The 20,553-nt window shown below is 35.7% G+C and overlaps 2 protein-coding genes, 1 long non-coding RNA gene and 3 other non-coding genes across 10 annotated transcripts in view; 4 read left to right on the forward strand and 2 right to left on the reverse strand.

Annotated features, from left to right (window-relative positions):
* The window catches only part of LOC106363055, a 39,982-nt gene extending 24,518 nt beyond the window's left edge, over window positions 1-15,464 (reverse strand). The window contains exons 1-7 of one of the 2 annotated variants that reach the window (XM_013802862.3): window positions 15,353-15,464; window positions 15,195-15,266; window positions 14,831-14,977; window positions 14,519-14,683; window positions 14,349-14,402; window positions 14,113-14,259; window positions 13,498-13,946 (exon numbers count right to left, since the gene is read on the reverse strand). In XM_013802862.3, the coding sequence (XP_013658316.1) occupies window positions 13,575-13,946; window positions 14,113-14,259; window positions 14,349-14,402; window positions 14,519-14,683; window positions 14,831-14,977; window positions 15,195-15,266; window positions 15,353-15,424 (1,029 nt within the window). In that variant the 5' untranslated portion in view covers window positions 15,425-15,464 and the 3' untranslated portion in view covers window positions 13,498-13,574. Of the gene's footprint in view, window positions 1-13,497; window positions 13,947-14,112; window positions 14,260-14,348; window positions 14,403-14,518; window positions 14,684-14,830; window positions 14,978-15,194; window positions 15,267-15,352 lie in introns of those variants that run through there. The other variant, XM_048755020.1, reaches the window with a different exon arrangement.
* On the reverse strand, window positions 1,472-11,820 carry LOC106450195. 3 transcript variants are annotated; one of them, XR_002658127.2, is made up of 4 exons: window positions 10,397-10,690; window positions 2,406-2,791; window positions 1,980-2,071; window positions 1,472-1,708 (listed from the first exon to the last, which is right to left on the reverse strand). It is a non-coding gene; the product is annotated as an uncharacterized LOC106450195 (long non-coding RNA). The 3 variants fall into 3 exon arrangements; XR_001289389.3 differs by lacking the exon at window positions 1,472-1,708 and having other exon boundaries at window positions 1,718-2,071; XR_001289388.3 differs by lacking the exons at window positions 1,472-1,708; window positions 1,980-2,071 and having other exon boundaries at window positions 2,238-2,791; window positions 10,397-11,820.
* Window positions 7,806-7,912, forward strand: LOC125586597. The gene has a single exon (XR_007323134.1). It is a non-coding gene; the product is annotated as a small nucleolar RNA R71 (small nucleolar RNA).
* A 2,897-nt stretch (window positions 15,465-18,361) lies between the features above and the next one.
* On the forward strand, window positions 18,362-19,925 carry LOC111205821 (UDP-xylose transporter 3). Of its 2 annotated transcripts, none has more exons than XM_048755021.1 (4): window positions 18,362-18,503; window positions 18,834-19,109; window positions 19,398-19,496; window positions 19,666-19,925. In XM_048755021.1, the coding sequence occupies exons 1-4, from the start codon at window positions 18,435-18,437 to the stop codon at window positions 19,684-19,686; spliced, it is 465 nt and encodes a 154-aa protein (XP_048610978.1). In that variant the 5' UTR covers window positions 18,362-18,434; the 3' UTR covers window positions 19,687-19,925. The 2 variants fall into 2 exon arrangements, with proteins under 2 accessions (XP_048610978.1, XP_048610979.1); XM_048755022.1 differs by having other exon boundaries at window positions 19,669-19,925.
* Window positions 19,926-20,082: 157 nt separating this feature from the next.
* Window positions 20,083-20,153, forward strand: TRNAG-GCC. Its single transcript has one exon. It is a non-coding gene; the product is annotated as a tRNA-Gly (tRNA).
* A 4-nt stretch (window positions 20,154-20,157) lies between these two features.
* On the forward strand, window positions 20,158-20,242 carry LOC125586808. Its single transcript, XR_007323336.1, has one exon. It is a non-coding gene; the product is annotated as a small nucleolar RNA snoR114 (small nucleolar RNA).
* Window positions 20,243-20,553: the final 311 nt, after the last annotated feature.

Below are 20,553 nucleotides of genomic sequence, written 5' to 3' on the forward strand. Positions count from 1 at the left end.
TAAAGCAAGATACAATGAATGAGAAATCATGGAAGCATTTATGAAGGTTGTTTCGTAACGCTTCAGAAGATTACAACAGAAGACGAAAAGACGCAATTAAAGCTTGGCACAGAGGTTTTTCACGTCGATTTGATTCACTCAATTTATCATATATCCTCCATAGCTGGTGTAGATCGAAGAGGACACGAGCCTTAATTTTTGGTCACGCCATCGGGGAAGACAACCTCTCTCCGTTAGGCCAATTAAATGTTTAGAAGCCCATTAACATGTGAACAAACGAAACATAACTCGATTAAATGAAACGCAGAGTTTTACTTATATGAACACGTGTCAGCTCCAGAACGCATGACTTTCTGACGTGGCATCCTAGGTGGCAGCATAGGAGAGAAGCAAACATATATATATATATATATACTAGGATCGGCCCGCCCTACGGGCGGGGTGTGAATTATAAAATGATCTTGAAGCTAAAGTATTAATGTATTTAACCTTGGTTGTTCATATGTCTCATGATTTTTTTTGTGGTTGGAGGGAGGAATGCATGAGAGTTTGATGGTTTGTCTGATTTTTGTTATACGTTGTTAAGTAATTGGTAGATATATTAAATTTAGGATTATGGATGTCTGGACAATAATAGCAACTACTGCTTCAGTTGTACAAATTAAATAGTGTTTCAATGGTAATAACTAAGGAACATATACTATGTGTTTTTTTTTCTCCTCCGGATGAAATAATCTAATTTTAATTGTTTCGTTGGAATGAATTGTTTAATGATCTATGTATCTATCAATATTATGTGTGTACTGTTTAGTGTTCTGTTCAGGAAAATTGCTACTATATTTATCCGTGTATGTAACATACCAGTTGCTTTGTCTCATTTTAAATATTAGGTTAGTACATAGATCACAAAGAACCGTGGATAGGGTCAGAGGACGGGCGGCGGTATATAATTTAGTTGTGATATAGTTATATATAAAGATTAAATAACACATATTCTTCATATAACAGATAAGAATCACAAAATAAATATTACTTTTTAAATTTAACATTAAGTTGTTATATATAATAAAGATATTGTATATTAATGAAGTTTATTGTATATTTTCATTGAAAACCTTTTTGTTTTATTTATTAGATTTTATTATTTATTTTAGATAAATTTCTTTATATATATAACATGTTAAACTATTTTTTTACTATAACTTTAGATTAACAATATTTACTCAACAAAATTAGTTATCATGCAAAAAAACTAACCTTGAAAATATGAAAGCTAAATATATTCTTACAACCAATTTGTTTATAACATAAAATGGCAAATAATATTTTATATTTCTTTAAATTAATTTTATGTAAACTTAATTATTTAGAGCTAAAGAATATATATATATATATATATATATATATATATATATTTTTTGGACCATATATATCTTATTATATAATGTTGATAGAGAGCCGCTAACATTTGCAGACTTAATTATCTATGTTGGTTACAATATCCTTCCTTTTCTTCAACTATAACAACTAACAGCTTTGAGTGTCAAAGATCATTATATTTTTGGTAATTACATAGTTTTGTAAAAGGCTATAATTCAATTTTAAGAAAATGTATGAATATGTTTGATAAAATGTTGACCGATGGCGCCTAGTCTTTACAGATAATAGATTTAGAATTTCGTTTGATGGGGGTACCATCAATCCTTCACTGCCAAAAAAAAGAATTACAAATATTTATTTGTATGAATAATTAGAGAATGTAGTATTAATTAGCAAAAAGTCAATAGCAAGCAAAGGACCTGAGAGAAAATCATGAGAAAAAATGAAGATGGATGACAAAGGAGATGCCAAAAAATATAAAGGGAATTTCAGTTTTTGATCACTCTTTTATCTCATTCCAACCATGCCGAAGATCATTAAAATTCACTCACAATAAACATATGTCACAGTAACAGCTAAGCACATATTAGTGAACTCACCAACTCAACACTGAGATCTCCATGGATATACAAAGTACAGCATAATCTTCTTCTTCTTCCTAATCGACGTCCACCTCACGACGTCTCTGGGTCTGTAAACACGTTCGAGACAACTTAATGGTATCGTTAAACTCTGAGAGCAACTCTTATTGCTTTAATAACTTGAGATTTCTGGAGGATAGTGTGACAGCGACTTTGGTCTGGTTGATAGTTTGTTTTTTTTATTTGTTCCAGCATTGTTATATAAGCCGCTCCTCAGAACCAGTAAAAACAATGCAATAACTTTCAGATGTTTAACATTCATATAGTGTCAGCTAACTGAGCACAAAGCTATGTTTTGTTTTGCTCTTGGTCTTCTACTTAGAATGAAAAGAGAAAAATGTAAATGTATGTCTGAATTATAAAGTCCATGGCATAGGTCAGTACCTTTTCGTGATTTTTTTTAGGATAAACTACACGATGTTGTTTACGTTGATCCTCTGAAAAAATTTCCGCTTCATCTCATCCTTCTCACAAAAATTGTGCTGCTTCGTTGACTTCCTAAACTTGCTCACATACTTACTGCCTTTATTTTCTTGTAGATTGCAGTAAACTATCGCTTCGTTGTTCTTGGATTGTGATCCCTCCCATCCTTACTGCCTTTATTTTCTCATCCTTCTGCTTCTACTTATGTGTGACCCACCGCTGCACCTCTCTCTTGGTCATTTTGCCTCATGTCCAGGCTCAACAACTTCCTATGCCCGGCTTCCTATATTGCATTTGCAAGTACACTTTTTTTCGTCTCTCTGTTATTGACTATGCGTTGCGACTGCCTGAATCAATGAGAATTTTAAAAGATTTAAAAACGTATATGAGTCTTGAGTTATGAAAAATACAAAGATGATGAGAACAGAATAGCTAAGTCGAGGATGACTGATTGTATAATTTTGAAAACAAACTTAAAATTACCTGAAATTAAGAAATGAAATTGATGTTAGGAGTTTTCAAGGCTCCTAAGACAAATGTTATAGTATAGTGATTGTCGAACCAGTTCTGAGGGATATCAAAGCACTGAGAATGCAAGTACTCACTTAATCTAAGTGCAACCAATGATTTAGATGGGTTTTAAGCTATGACTAAAACTAGAAAGCAATAACAGAATGATACTTCTTGACTAAGAGAAAAGAGAACTCATGGGCATAGGGATTAGACCTTGGGTGATCAAGCATCGAACTAAGGATGGCAAATGATCAATCAAACTATCAACCTTAAGCCTAGACACAATTCTAAGCAAGCTCTATGTCTAGATGAATGCTCATTTGCTAACATATCTCAAACATCAAATGTCTTTGGTTGAATAATATGAAAGCAATCATTACGAGCAAGTCTATTAGCTATCTTAGCATCTTTAACAACAAATGTCTTTGGCAAAGTATACTAAAAGCCTAGGAGAGTTGTCTCAGGCATTTCATCAAACACCTTTTGGGTGGGAAATGCCTATTGATCAACTTTTGAGTGGCCAACTCAGAAGATGCATTATGAATACTCTACTAGCAAGGAACAAGAATGATCTACACTAAAACATCCTAGAACTAACCTAATCACCCTTGATCTCCCTAACCCATGAATTCAAAAGGTGATTACTCACTAATCTCCATGATTCCTCTTAAACCCATATTGGATTTCAGATTAATCATGTAGAGAAATAGATAAGAAATCAACAAGAACACAAGAACATAACAATCAAAATCCAAGAGATGAACTTCTCAAGAGAGTTTTTGTGTATTTCTCAATAGATCCAAAGATAATCTCTCTGGTGGCTACCAAAGATGTTTAAAACATAGGTTTTAGAAATGTAAAACGTCCAAAATAAATTGCAAAAAGGTCCTTGAGAAGTCATGATTTTCGGCAGCAAAATAACGCGGAGCGACTTGCAGGTGTCGCTCCGGAAGGTCGCTCCAGGGCCGATTTTTGGTGTCTCCGGGCGAGAGGTCCCGAGCGACTTTGGTGTGTCGCTCCAACGGGTCGCTCTGGATCGGGAGCGACCTTGATAGGTCGCTCTGAGAGGTCGCTCCAGGGTCATCTAAGACTGTTCGGAGTGACGAGAACGCGAGCGACTTCATGGCGTCGCTTTAGGAGGTCGCTCCGAGAGGTGTGTGAGATGCGAGCGACCTCGGCGCGTCGCTCTGGGCAAGTCGCTTCACGGGGTGAGTATGGCGAGCGACTTCACGGGGTCGCTCCAGCTAGGTCGCTCTGAGAGGTGCTTTGGAGCGACCTCATGACGTCGCTGCGGAACCTCGCTCCCCTGCTCTGCTCGTCCAATGATCACATATATCACCTCCTTTGAGCTCCAAATGCATCCAAATAGCCCCAAGAACTCCATGTGGCACTCCAACACCTGATAGAGACTCATGTATGCAAAATGTAACCTAAACATGACTAAATCCTAGTCTATATGATCAAAATGCACATGGATGAATGGATAAGATAATGGAAATATGCAAGATATCAACTCCCCCAAACTTGTTCTTTTACTTGTCCACAAGTGAACTTTCTAGAACTCATAGGGAGAGAGGTTTGAAGGTGGGAGCTCATAGCCAAAAGAAACACAACTAGTACTCGATTCAACATCTAATCCAGCATGAGCACACTCTCTTATTACACTCTAGCTTCTCTAGGCCTATCTCAACTCTTTTTGCCCTTACACTCATCATCAAGCATCCACACATTCAAATCAACCAACTCTCACATTCATTAAGCACAAAACATCAGGTGAATTCTTGCAAATGGTCAGTTGGTCCAAGTCATTTGGTTGGGTGAGGGAAGGCTTTTATTCAAGTGATTCAAGAGGTTTGAAACATAAAATCTTTAAGGTGGTTTACTCTCGAAACAAGTAGCCTTGACATTGCACATAATATATCTAAGAAAGGGATCAACTCATGCATACAATGCTCAATCTCCATTGTTCTACCCTTTTCCCAAACATACAATTACACAATCATTCTCAAATGTCAAACCCAACTCACATCTCTCACCAAAAGATCCTAAGAACATTAACTCCTTCTCTTTGAAATCTACAAGGGATTTTTCACAACCTCAAAACATTACTTAGCTCCTAACAACTTTGCTAGCCCCCTTTTTCTTTCTTTTTCTTTTCTTTTCATATTTTATTTTTTTTTTTTTTTTTTTTTTTTTTTTAAATGGGGGCCAAGACTTTTCATAACTTGAGCTAGAGGTTTTTCTACTTATCCCAGTAAGACAATTCACTTAAACACAAAGAGTCATTTCTTTTCCTTTTTCATTGCTCCCAAATCATAATCACAACTCTCACCCCCCACCTATAGCTAGACAATAGAGTGCCCAATCTAGCAAGAATGAAGATCAAGCATTGTCGTTCCCGATACTCTCAACATTATGCACATGTAAGACTTTCCGAAGAAGGCCTCACTCATCAAACAATGAAAGCTTAAAAGAAGGGAAAGGTTTTGGGAGTGGTCTACCACTAGAGTTTGTCAAAATAAGATTGGCATAAAGGATGTGACAACTCAAGTGTGTATAGCCATGACTCAGTACACAAGGGACCATGAGCAAGAAGCATTAAGTTCGTTCAGTTCAAATAAGGTTGTAGTTGGCTTCAAAGACTGAGTTTCAGCAATCAACAAGTTTCAGGAAGAGTCTTCAAGGCTCGAAGCATACAAGTGTTTTTGAGAGGTGCATAAGCTATTCAGGTGCAAAGTAATGTTCTTTACAAGGCATTTCAAATCATTGCTCCCAATGCAAGTAAATGCAACCTATATGCTCTAGACTCTCCTAGAAATGCCAATGATGCAAACTAAATGAATTTTTTTTTATGCAAATATATATGTATAATGCAATGCATGAGACTCAAAATCATCAAAGCAAACGTGATCAAATACTTGGTACCTCCCCCAAACTTAAATGACACAGTCTCTGTGTTGTCAAGGAGAGAGAGATACCCAAAAAGAGAAAACTAATATGCAAAAACGAAATGGTATATACAAGGGAAAGTAGTGGGTTACCTTCTATGGAGAATGAGTAGAGGGAGATGCTCCCTCCTCGTCGTCCTCAGGTGGTAACTCTTCAAGGTGCTCATCAGCAAGAGTGCCCATCTCTTCAATGTAGAAGGCTTGCCCGAACACAGTTGGTTTCTTCATTTTCTCCTTGATGTCAAAGTGGAGAACATGCCCTTTACCCAAATGGAGATCAATCGTGCCCTCTTTCACCTTAACAATTGCTCCTGCTGTAGCTAAGAATGGCCTTCCAAGAATCAATGGGTCTTGAGCCTCCTCACCCATCTCAAGCACCACAAAATCTGTAGGTATCTCATATTTTCCAATCTTCACAGGTAGGTCCTCTAAGATGCCCACAGGGTACTTCACTGAACGATCAGCTAACACCAGAGAGAGTTTACACTTCTTGTACTGAGTGAATCCAAGCTTCTTTGCAACAGACAAAGGCATCACGCTGACACTAGCTCCCAAATCGCAGAGACATTTCTCAAATACCATAGGTCCAAGAGCACAAGGTAGTGTGAAGCATCCTGGATCCTCTAACTTCTCTGGAACATCAAGCCTTTGGATGATGGCACTGCACTCATGGGTAAGAATCATCATGCTTTCCATTTCCTTCTTCTTTGCAGCTACAACATCTTTCAGGAACTTGTTGTATTGAGGAATCAACATGAAAGCATCGATGATGGGCATTGCAACCTGAGCTTCACTCATTTGCTTGTCAAACAAAGCCTTGTACTTCTCTAGCAGCTGCCTCTTGAATCTACCAGGGAATGGTAGTTTGGGTTCATAGGGAGGAGGAACAAAAGAATTCTCACTTGCTGGAGCAAGAACTTCACCATCTTTCACTGTTTTCTTCGCTTCCCCAACCTTTCCTTTACCCTTGGCTTCCACAATCTTCTCCAAGATTTCATCATTGATTTTCTCATCAACAATCACCACTTCATCATCTAAGTTGATGGCCACCTCTTCACCTAGTTTCTCAGCATCCCTGGTGAGGGTTGTAGGAGGTAACTGCTTACCACTCCTAAGGGTGATAGCTTTGGCCTCCTTGGGGTTTTGGTCAGATTTTCCAGGTAGAGATCCTTGCTGGCGAGTCTGGTGAGTGTTCATGGAAGCAAACTGATTCTCTAAATTCTTGACTGTAGAAGCAAGATGTGAGAACTTGTTGTTGAGCTCATTGTAGCTCCCATCAATCTTGGAATGAAGGTTTTTCAACTCATAACCAACATGCTTCTCACTTCTAGTCTGAGACTCCAAGATTTGTTTCAGCAGGGTGTCAGTGCTGCTCTCTTGAGGAGCAGAGGAACCAGATGAGGGGTTTTGATGAGGTTGATAGCTGCCTTGCTGGTTGTTTCGAGGCGGATAACCACTCTGTTGGTTGTTGGGATAGGATTTCTGTTGGTAGTTGTTGTACTGAAAGTTGGGCTCTTTTTTGTACCAGCTACCATTGTTGTTGATGAAACACAGCTCTTCCTGACCTTCCAAACCCTCAACCTCATGGACAACAGGTGGTGTATCTTGGCTTGGGTTACCAACAAAGTGCAGCTGCTCTTGTGTGGCTTTATCAGCAAGGAGGATGTCTATCTTATCCTGTAGAGCTTTCAACTCCTTCCTCGTCTGCTTATCATCTGTTCGACTGCTTCTGTCGTGGTCTCCACTGTAGACTGCATCACTCTTTACCATGTTGTCAACCAGCTCCTCTGCATCTTCCTCAGTTCTCCCCAAGAAGAACCCATTGCTAGCTGTATCCAGTCTGGCCCTGTACTTAGGAAGAGCACCACGGTAGAATGTGCTCAGCAAGCTCTCCTTAGAGAAACCATGGTGTGGGCATTGAGCTTGGTAGCCCTTGAATCTCTCCCAGGCTTCACTGAATCCTTCCAAGTTCTTCTGTTGGAAACTGGAGATCTCATTTCTCAGCTTAGCAGTTCTTGAGGATGAGAAGAATTTCTCCAAGAATGCTCTCTTGCACTCATCCCAAGTGGTGATAGAGTGGCTGGGTAGAGACTTCTCCCACTGACGTGCCTTATCCCCCAAAGAGAAAGGGAATAGCTTGAGCTTTAAGGCATCTTCGGACACACCATTGGTTTTTGACAACCCACAGTAGCTGTCGAACCTATCCAAGTGATCAAATGGGTCCTCCAGAGCCAAGCCATGATACTTGTTGTTCTCGATCACGTTGAGGAGTCCTGACTTGACCTCAAAGTTGTTGGCTGCCACAGCTGGTGCTCGGATTCCGAATCTATGACCATGTATGTTGGGGCGGTCGTAAGTGCCAATGGGTCGAGCTGCCCGCGGTTGGTGTTCTGCCCCTTGCGGTGGATCTGCCATATCAATATCCAAGTGGGCCTGGTGTTCTTCTTCTCTTCTAGCTCTAGCACACTCCCTCTCAAAAGCTCTGATGTCTGCTACTATTGGAACTAGGTTTGATGGACCCCTGCTCCTCAAGTTCATACACCTGAAAGTGAAAGGTAGGTGAAGAAGAAGAATCAGTAACAAAACAAAATTAAAATGACTTAGTCTCAAGCAAGTGACTAAATCTCAATGTTTAAATCTACTCAGAATTTGGCAACGGCGCCAATTTGATGTTAGGAGTTTTCAAGGCTCCTAAGACAAATGTTGTAGTATAGTGATTGTCGAACCAGTTCTGAGGGATATCAAAGCACTGAGAATGCAAGTACTCACTTAATCTAAGTGCAACCAATGATTTAGATGGGTTTTAAGCTATGACTAAAACTAGAAAGCAATAACAGAATGATACTTCTTGACTAAGGGAAAAGAGAACTCATGGGCATAGGGATTAGACCTTGGGTGATCAAGTATCGAACTAAGGATGGCAAATGATCAATCAAACTATCAACCTTAAGCCTAGACACAATTCTAAGCAAGCTCTATGTCTAGATGAATGCTCATTTGCTAACATATCTCAAACATCAAATGTCTTTGGTTGAATAATATGAAAGCAATCATTACTAACAAGTCTATTAGCTATCTTAGCATCTTTAACAACAAATGTCTTTGGCAAAGTATACTAAAAGCCTAGGAGAGTTGTCTCAGGCATTTCATCAAACACCTTTTGGGTGGGAAATGCCTATTGATCAACTTTTGAGTGGCCAACTCAGAAGATGCATTATGAATACTCTACTAGCAAGGAACAAGAATGATCTACACTAAAACATCCTAGAACTAACCTAATCACCCTTGATCTCCCTAACCCATGAATTCAAAAGGTGATTACTCACTAATCTCCATGATTCCTCTTAAACCCATATTGGATTTCAGATTAATCATGTAGAGAAATAGATAAGAAATCAACAAGAACACAAGAACATAACAATCAAAATCCAAGAGATGAACTTCTCAAGAGAGTTTTTGTGTATTTCTCAATAGATCCAAAGATAATCTCTCTGGTGGCTACCAAAGATGTTTAAAACATAGGTTTTAGAAATGTAAAACGTCCAAAATAAATTGCAAAAAGGTCCTTGAGAAGTCATGATTTTCGGCAGCAAAATAACGCGGAGCGACTTGCAGGTGTCGCTCCGGAAGGTCGCTCCAGGGCCGATTTTTGGTGTCTCCGGGCGAGAGGTCCCGAGCGACTTTGGTGTGTCGCTCCAACGGGTCGCTCTGGATCGGGAGCGACCTTGATAGGTCGCTCTGAGAGGTCGCTCCAGGGTCATCTAAGACTGTTCGGAGTGACGAGAACGCGAGCGACTTCATGGCGTCGCTTTAGGAGGTCGCTCCGAGAGGTGTGTGAGATGCGAGCGACCTCGGCGCGTCGCTCTGGGCAAGTCGCTTCACGGGGTGAGTATGGCGAGCGACTTCACGGGGTCGCTCCAGCTAGGTCGCTCTGAGAGGTGCTTTGGAGCGACCTCATGACGTCGCTGCGGAACCTCGCTCCCCTGCTCTGCTCGTCCAATGATCACATATATCACCTCCTTTGAGCTCCAAATGCATCCAAATAGCCCCAAGAACTCCATGTGGCACTCCAACACCTGATAGAGACTCATGTATGCAAAATGTAACCTAAACATGACTAAATCCTAGTCTATATGATCAAAATGCACATGGATGAATGGATAAGATAATGGAAATATGCAATATATCAGAAATACATATAGTTCATATAACTCAATGGTCTATTTGGCTGGTGGGATCTCCACACTATGAATTTGATTAATGGAATTCTGAGAATTGCTCTGAAATATAATAAAAGCTGAATCCTCTAATTACTTTATCTATCTGAATCTGATTCATGGAAGTGGAGACTTCACAAACCCTAAAACAATCAATTCTTGTCTCTAGCCCTCTCTTGTAAATAGAGAATAGTCGCTGTTCGAATAAAAAAAAACAAATCTGGAAATATATGAACTTTAAGAATATGTAAAACCACAGGTTTAGATCTCTTACCAGTTCGCCGAAGAAATCTCCAGTGATGATGAAGGAGACGTAGACGGAGTAACGGAGGCAAAAGGTAAGGATGAAACCGCTGAGGACCGCCTGTAGCTTCATCATGGATGCCCCTGGGAAAAAAGAAAGAGACTTTTAGGTTCGTGTAGATCGAAGATTGTTTCAGGATAATGAAAAAAAAACGCATAAGAAGAGTTGTTCATATTCTGTGGTTCTTTGTATCGATTTATCAAATTTGAGGAAGTAGAGAAGAAGTCTATAATAGCAATATTACGTTTTCAATTTTGTTTCAAAGATTTCAACTTCTTCTACTTAATATACAACGCCAATCGAACAAAACCCATTATGCCATCAGACTTAATAAAACGGTGTGTTTAGTATATGGGGAGACGTGTCACGACGTGGTGAACTAAATTTGTGACATGGACGTTGATGTGTCTCTCTAAGGAGAGAGCAAACTCTTTTTTATATAATAAAATATGTATTGGATATATACATATTAGCTACTAAGATTGACTCATGGTTAGACGAGTATTTTTTATATTTGTAAATGTATTGGATTATAGTCATATTAGCTTTTGTATCATTTTATCAATATTTGTGTACACGATAAAAAAACGGGTGGAAGCAGCGTAGCCTAGTGGTTAAGGTTTAAAGGCTTCTACACCCAGGTATGGGGTTCGAACCCCAGACTATGCAATTTCTTGCATATTACAGGAAATCCAGGTTTCAAGTTTCGGAGAGAGTGATTTATTAATGCAGACTATAGAAGAAATATTTACAATAAATCTTCAACATGGTGCAAGTAAATCTGGTCAGGAATGGATCTTCATAGGACGACTCAGATGATGCAGTTAGGCGTAGATCTTCATAAGGCAGGTAGTATTATCAGTTGTCGAATCGTCTATGTAATCTTTCTTATAAATGTAATGTCATAATAAATCAGCGTTATAAAAAAAAACGGTTGCAGTAAAAAAACCAGTTGCAATTAGTTGACGAGATTTCTTATTTCATAATATCATATATTTAATATTTAAATATTATTAATAAGATTAGTCAATTAAATTTTTGGTGTAAACTACTTTCTGGATATTTTTCTCTTTATTATTCAAATATACATTTAATAACAAGACATTCCATTTATAATCTTAACTTATAGGTATAATATGTCTTATAATTAATTAGAGAATATTCTGTTAAGCTTGTTGTGAAAGCTAGATCATTTAGTATATTCTTCTGAATGTTAAGTTTATGTATATATTTTTTTTCTGTTTGCTGATTTTGATTTTGTTGTATATGCATATGAACTATTATATGGTTAGTTACTCATTTGAAGCCATATATGATTTGATCAAGGTGACATACAATTTATAGTTGTTTAGTTGACAATTATAGTTTTGTACCTATTTATGATCTTCAGTTTCAGTGAATCTGAAATTATAAATTATTTGTACAAATTAACCTTCACTTGAGAGAGAGAGAGAGAGCTAGGGAGACTAATAGAGACGAAATGAGTGAAGTGGAAAGAGAGTAGAGGTTGAGGTTGAGAGAGAGAGAGAGAGAGAGAGAGAGAGAGAGAGAGAGAGAGAGAGAGAGAGAGAGAGAGAGAGAGAGAGAGAGAGAGAGAGAGAGAGAGAGAGAGAGAGAGGAAATGAGTGAAACAGACAAAAATTAAAGGTTAGGAGAGAGAGAGAGGGAAAAAAACTAGATGAGTGAGATAGAATGATACAATGAGAATGAGAAAAAAATACTCTCTATGTTCCTAAAAGATTCATATTCTAGTTTTTTCACACATTTTAATAAAACACATTAAATTTGCATAATTTTTTGTGTTTATCTTCTTTCCACAATTTTAAACCAATAAAAAATTAATTAGTGCAATTAAGATTTTTGAAGTTTGCAATTAGTTAATAAAACATGCATTGAAAATGTAAAAAATGAATCTCTTAGAAACAAAATTTTTCTCTAGAATATGTATCTTTAAGGAACGGAGAGTTATGATCTACTTATACACTTATAATAATAACTATACATACAATATATGAATGATAATGGCGGTCCACCTAGTAAAACAATATATGCGATCTTGGTCTGGATCTTCACCTCCCACAACGGACAGGAGATGACCCGAGGATCTCTGTTTCAGGAACATGTCTCATCGGCTTACTTGGCTGAGGCGTTAGCGATAAGGAGTGCTCTCCAACACGCGATCGATCTCAACCTCAATTTCATCTGGCTTCGTTCAGATTCACAAGTGCTCATCGGAGCTATTTCTGCGGGACGTACTCCGACCGAACTCTACGGAGTGCTTTCGGACATCGTCTCGCTCTCCCGATCACCGTCTTTTGTGTCTTGTCATTTTTCTTTCATCAAAAGAGAGCTTAATGGACCCGCGAACTTATATGCTAAGGCTTGCTTGCATTCTGGCCCAGACCCATGTATCTCTCGAACATTATCCTTTAATATATCTCTTGAGTTGACCCAAAGAAAAAAGTAAAACAATATATGCAATTAATTTGCATGATATTAAATTTGTGAATCCTTTAGGTTGTTAAAAAAATATTAAATTATTTTTTAATATATTCACCAACCATAATATATTACATAGATATTTACATATAAACTAAAAATATGTACTTTTATATATAATATACTAATAAATAAATTTATGGTAACATACACCAACAATCATAAATTATGTGACATACCATAACATATGAAACTATCTTTGATATCTTATATTAGTATTTAATTAGAAATAGGAGTGAAAAGATTTATGCGAATGATGAAACATATATGAAATTTGTCTTCTTAAAAAAGCATAGGCATATTCCTTCTATCAATTTTAAAGACTTCTTCTTTTTATTATAAAATGTCTAATATCAATTAATATTTGTTAAAAGCTTTCCTCTATAATATAAGCTTGTCATTTTGTTGAAAAGGCATAGACTTCAATTATTTACTATTGCTGCAAGATGTGTCCTTTTATTTTATGTTTGATTAAAATTCACAAATAATACGATAACGTATGCTTTGTTATTTGGTTAGTAATAATGTTCAATGTTTAATAACTATACAAATTTTCATTAAAATTAAAAAAATATTTTGAATGACTTTATTATTTATATTTTTAAAAGTTTACATAGTTTGGTTGGTATATATATATGCATAGACCTCATCAAACACCACATTTGCCACCTGGTCCTCCAAAAGAGAAAGACACTCCACTAGATTTGCTATAACCCCAATATGTAACCCTAAAGCATTCAAAGATATCAGCATAACGTCTTATCTTTTTATCTTCAACATAAACTCTTTTGTAGTTAGAGTCTATAATCAAGACATTTTTAAAATGTGCCGTCTTTAGAAAATCTGCGACTGGAAAATGCGCATTTCCCATCGGAGGGCTTATTTCATCGGTGGACATAAATGTATTTCCTCCATATCTCACCAGAGAAGCTCCTTTGTTTAACTCTGTAAATAGCTCTTTGGGCCAGTAACCAATTACTTCGTTACCTAGTTTAAGTCCCCAGTTTCCACTGGAGACATCCTATTGCACATGAAACAACAACAAACTATTTCAGAAAGCATCCCAAAAGTCAAACAATTGTACAATAAAATGATATAACTATTCACCAAAAGTATTTATAAAAATATATAAAAACTTAATTTAAAAGTCTGTTTAACATTCTTATAAGGAACGAAGAGAAACCGACCTGAAATATTTGCAGTGTAAAATAAAGGCTTGTTTTTCCATAGACAGATGATCCTGAAAACTGATTTCCAATTCTGGGATTTTGACTTAAAACAATAAAACCAGGACATTGTGTGTTGTAGCACCCAGTTTTACCATAGCCATCTCCCTAAAATGGAAAAAGAAAATTTATAATACTACTTGGTGCGTGAATAATTATTATTCATATATGAATAGCAATAACTATAATTTACTCACAGTCCAATATATGGTAAACCGTGTGACACTGTCACCATACAATCTTGGATGCACCTAAAAAGTAAACACATATAATTAGATATGCATGGAAATTTTAAGAATATAAATTCTCCTAAAAACATATTTATTATAATAATTTTATGAAATATAAAAATAATAAGTTTACTTACCGCCCAACCAGCTTGTATACTATTGAGTTGACCTGAAGGTCCATTCTCTAACCAGATTTGACTTTTACTATATTGGTTATCTTGCAAATTTAAAGAATGAACACTTATTTCAGTTTCGGCTCCTCGATAGATACTTCCATCTAACATGGTCTCAATTGTTGCAAACTGTAAGAAAAAAAATATGTTAGTCATTAAAGAAATATATTACTAGAAGGTCTTAACAACTAAATGAGAATTTGTTGAAAGGAAAAAAAAACGTAATTGAGACTTTTGTAACTATTTACAAAAGCAATTAAGAAGTGGAAGATATACATGTTGACCCAAATGCTCGGGTGTGTTCAAATGAAAGCTCTCGGATCCATTTCGTTGTCTAAAGATTGGAACCGTTCCCTTTGGACATTGCTCTTTCTTTTCATAGTTGTCGCTTTTTTCAAGATCCTCATATGAGCTGAATGTTTCCTATATATAGTATCACAGAAAAACAAAAGAAAAATAAGATCCTTACATTTGATGTCTCTCAAAGGTCTATAAATCAAAGTATTTTCTACAAAGATTTTAAACATTTTTTGTATGAAGGCGGATCCAGACTCTTAGATCCGAATCGTAAAACTTTCATATTATATCCGAACAGGTTTGTATCTCACATATATGTACCATGCATAATTTACTATCCCACCTGAATCTTGTGATTTTTCAACAATGGATGTTGGAAAGCCGGTTGTTTGTAAATCTCAACACAATCAAAATCCTGCAAACACACAATCAAAGAGAAGTTTTAAATTAAAAAAAAATTGAGTTGAGGATAGAACAAACAAAAAGAAGTTGGACTCTGACAGCAATACTTCCTTCTGCACCTTGAGTAAACAGCAGATAAACACATAGACATAAAACTAGACGTAATGCCATTGATAAATTCTCCTTATTTCTCTCAAATTTTATCTAATTATATCTACGTTACTTTCAGTGTATATATAATCCAACTGAGGTCAACGTTCAAACACTGCAATTAATTCAACTTTGTATACATACCAAAAGTTGATATGCCTTTTTTGGTCAATATCTTTAGTTACCAAATCAATCAATACAATAATGACACAAGAAACTCTGCAAAGATTGACACATAAGATTTTAAAATGATTGTGGCGGTTGCCATGCTAATTAAATGAAAAAACTTTAAAAGCCAATAAAAACAATTTAAGTTTACAAATAAATTTTAACCATACGATAATCCGAGTTTTTATAATAATGTTTGTTTATGAAATGATTTTAACATTTTGCAACACTACAAACTTTATCGATTATAAAATGATGAATACAAATGTTGGTCTCTTAAATATATCTTCGTTGTTGAAGAGTTAACGTACTACATCTCATTTTAATTATTTTTAAGATTTCATATGCACAAAAGGAAATTAAGTTTTCCGGCTGACACAAATCACCAAAACCAAATAGGCAACATCGATTGTATAATGACGAAAGGAGATTATATTTTCTGCTCTCAATTTGTTTACTATTGACTCTCCGTAAATGATTTCATTTTCTACCTCTATAGAATTGTGCTTTCGTTTCGTTCTCGTCTTTGTTTCATTGATATGAGTTAAGTTTCTTTTTTAACTTCTTTTATGAATTCAGTGAATTAATAAGTGTCAATTAAAAAAAATGGACATCTGTAAAAATTAGTTTCACTCCATATACATATCTAAGAATCAATATTTTGAAAAAAAGCCACCGGCAAACTATATTAACATGTTAGTGTTCAAATCTAATATATCAAGTTGTTATAGAATATAAGTGCAGACTCGAAATATAAATGTTTGTCTAGTATATATTCACCAGCTCGGTCTAAAAATCATCTAATTAGAACAACAAAACAAATTACTTATTTCACCAGTTCGGGTAATATCTGAATCCGAACGGGTAATATCAGAACCCGAATGGATATCCGAAGATAACCAAACATAAGTATACTTAACTCTATATTTCTAGTTTATTTCTCTCATTTTATTCAAAATATTTATATTAATGATTCTTATTGCTCAAAATTAGAAAATATACATATATATAATTATGGATAATGCATTTGCTACCCACTTAAAATACATATCAAGTTCTTGTTTCTTGCATTAACAAAAGTTGCATCTAAAATTTCAAAACAACAACTAAATTAGTGTCTTTCTATTTTTTAATTTTTTATCTCCAAACCTATTAATAGTTTAATCTTTTAAAAAATTTTAAAAAATAGTTAAGTTAAAATATATTTTAAATACAGAAAACTTAAACAATGAATAATTTATTTATTTTTTCTTCAAAATTTAAATATCCAAACCCGACCCAAAATATCCGAATCCGAATATAAAATACCCAAACCCGAGTCGAAGTGTAGAAATACCCGAACGGGTTCTATACCTTTATACTGAAATATCCGATACAAACCCGAACGTGTATCCGAATGCCCACCCCTATGATATATGATCATTTGTATCTTGCTTGAACAAATATAAAAGTTAAACCATTGATCACAAAATTTTTAATGTGAGACTTTTACCATTTTTAGTAATTTATAGTCGTTTTTAAAAATTCAAAATATAACATATAAGAAAAAATCTAATAGTTTTTATTATATGTTTAATGTGATTATTTAATTTCTTTTAGTGGTACAAAATTAAACAAAAAAGATAGAGGTTATAATTTTTTTATCAAATATGTATTATTCATAACCATTAATTGTCATATATATTTTAACCATATTAGGTAATTCCGTAGCTTTTATTTAAGGAAATAAAAAATATTTTTTTGTCTACTATTAATTAATTTGATAGTTAGTTTAATAAAAAGCATAGTATATGTTATATGGACTAACTTATTATTCTAACAATTCTAAGAATCATTTTCGTGATGACACGTGGCTACGAAAATATTTTGTAATGTTCCATGATTAATATATAGGGGATTTAAACATCACCGGTAATCAATTTACTTGTTCCCTTATGTATTCTCCCTTCGGTCAAACGTAATCAATTTCAATCAATGGACTATGCTAAAGCGTTTACACAGAAATCCGTTCATATAATCATTTTGTTTCATTGCGAGACATCCGGTGGAGTATAATTGGATAGACGGAAGCTTTAGAGAGACATAATAGAACTTATGATTCGTACCATTGTCAGATTTATCGTCCATGTGATGCCTTATTAACCTTCAGTGGAGAACGATTGGGATCTCCTTTTTAATCACTGCTAAAGTAACTCTTCCAACAATATTCTTCATTAGATTTTTTGTTCATTTGAATCTCGCAATTGATAAAGAGATCAGAATTTCAGTTCTTTTATTATTTTGTTTTGAACAGATCCGGGAGGAACAAACAACGACGCTACGCATCAAGATCATCTCACTTCTTCGACGACTCGAGAATGCGTTGCTGCTCATACTCACCATATCCATACTAGCGGTTCATACTCATCTCCACCATACTATCACCGTATTTATTCAAATAGAAAAAATATAACATATTCCAATATGTTTGGAGAGTAACTAAAATGATATGGCTAAGTTGTAAAATTCATCAACCGTAAATAACGTCGGTCTTGCCACCGTGGCTGTAGAATGCTAAAATAACAAAACGATGGCGAGAAATTTGTAAGTTTTACTGGCAAAGAGCTTGAACATATTAAGAAAACAAACATGTATGTTAGAATTGAACTATATTTTTTGTAAATCGTACTAAAAATATAAAGTGCTATCAAATTTTTCTTCCAAATATATGAAATTGTTGGAAGAAACAATGAAGAGTTAGATGATATGTGTCTTTTTATTAGATTTTCCTTTGGATGCTTATAGCTTCTGTTTTTTTTTTTAATTTATATTTGGTTGAAGAAGACAGATGAGTGTAAAAAGATGCCGACTTTAGCACACTGGAATGAGCATTACTGTTCTGGGTTTTTGGTCCAGTGACATTGATGAATTCAGCTACAACCATTTACACAAGGTTGGTAGTTCTCCAATTTCTTATTAGTAGATTTTCCAAATGTACAACATTGACATTCACCTCTGATTGGATCACTGCCTTTGAGCTTTTCCCAAATGAGTGTTTAAGTACTTATTATAGTTGTCGTTGATTTGCTAGAATATATTTTGCTTGATTTTATCTAGAAAGTTTTGATCTTGGATTTTATTGTTATATGCTGTGGACTCGGAAAAGACCCAAAATATGTGTATTTGTAATGATATTTGATTCTAATTCAAGATAGGTGCTTAATCACTGGTCTTCTTGCTTCCGTGTACATATATTTACACGTGCTTCTTTTGTTTACTGCAGTTCTTCATCGTCCTGTCCTGCCTCATATCAGTCTCTGTAAACTTCAGCACTTTTCTAGTGATTGGAAAAACGTCTCCGGTCACATATCAGGTTCTTGGACATCTTAAGACATGCCTGGTTCTAGCGTTTGGCTATGTGTTGTTGAAAGACCCATTCAACTGGCGCAACATTCTCGGTATTATGGTGGCGGTGATTGGAATGGTTGTGTATTCCTATTTCTGCTCGATTGAGACTCAGCAGAAGGCAAGTGAAACATCTTCAACTCAGCTGCCTCAGGTATATTTCCTCAAGCTAATTAGGAGTAACCTACTTTCTCTCGTTCGAAACCATCTTCTCCTTAAGAAAGTGGTTTCAGTCTTGTTGCTAAATCAATGGTACAATAAAAGAGCTGTGTTATGATTTGCCTAAACAAGAATTCTTGAACAGCGAACAACCAGAATAAACAACAGAATCTTAGGCATTGTTTTGGTTGGTAAAAAGGTCTATGCTGAATTTGTGTGATGTTATTATTGGTGTCCTTAAGTAAAGAAGAGAGAACAAAAACTAATGTTAGTTTGGGTTTAGCAAATGAAACAGAGCGAGAAGGATCCGCTAATAGCAGTTGAAAATGGAAGCGGAGTGTTATCAGACGGTGGTGGTGGTGTGCAAAAGACGGCGGCTCATGTATGGAACTCAAATAAAGAATTTTAAGCCTAAAATCTGAACATCGTTATATTTTTTTATATATATGTCAACTCTCTTTTGTATCAGTTTTGTCAGAGAGATTTTTTTTTTTTTTTTAACTTGCTTAATTCTCTCTTTTGTTTGTTTGTTCACTTTTACAATCGCATAGCAGAGAATTAGGGGAGACTGAAAGAAAACAACAGCTTTCCACACCGTATGGGAAAAGGAAGAAAGCAGAGTGAGAGGGCGGACACAGCTTTGATGATCCAACTTTACTATACAGAGCAGTTTTTTTTTTGTCATATTTGGAACTAGTGATACAACTGTATACCAAGGTTGTGGCTATATTCACCAATACTGGAATTTGGATACTTGTGTTTGATTTTCATGCTCCTTTACATGGATTATATACACTCCTCACTTCTTGTTTTCTTTTATCTCATGTTTGATGTTGTGGCTGTATTCATCAATGCCGGAAACGTGTGTTTGATTTCGGACTCCGTTACATGGATTATATACCGAGAATCCCACCCTTTTTTTTTCTTTCGTTTATGTCATTTTATATATAAATATATGAAACAACAAAGCACCAGTGGTCTAGTGGTAGAATAGTACCCTGCCACGGTACAGACCCGGGTTCGATTCCCGGCTGGTGCATTCTGAGCTGTGATGAAATTGTGGCTTAAGCGATGGTTGGGTCCTTCGCAATCTTCTGATTTCCAGATGACATCGCCGCACTTGAGCTCTTCTTTCTTTTTGGTCAGGGGCTCAGTGCATGAAAACACTTTTAGTTGCTCTTTTGTCACTCTCTATCTAGTTTGTTGGAGACACTGACATGAAACTAAGCTTTTCTAGCTTATTTGCCGGTTTACTACTTACTTTACGCCTTGACGACTGTCATTACAATGATTAGGTTGCACTTTTAGGTTTCATTTTATAGGACCCACATTGTCAAACCATCTTGATGAAATCAAATATTCTGCATGCATGCTGAGCTAGCTCGGTGACAATGAATATGATTTTATAATCTCGAAATTGAAAACCAATTTTGTTTGAA

Source organism: Brassica napus, chromosome C4 (assembly GCF_020379485.1).
Source record: "Brassica napus cultivar Da-Ae chromosome C4, Da-Ae, whole genome shotgun sequence".
NCBI lineage: Eukaryota > Viridiplantae > Streptophyta > Magnoliopsida > Brassicales > Brassicaceae > Brassica > Brassica napus.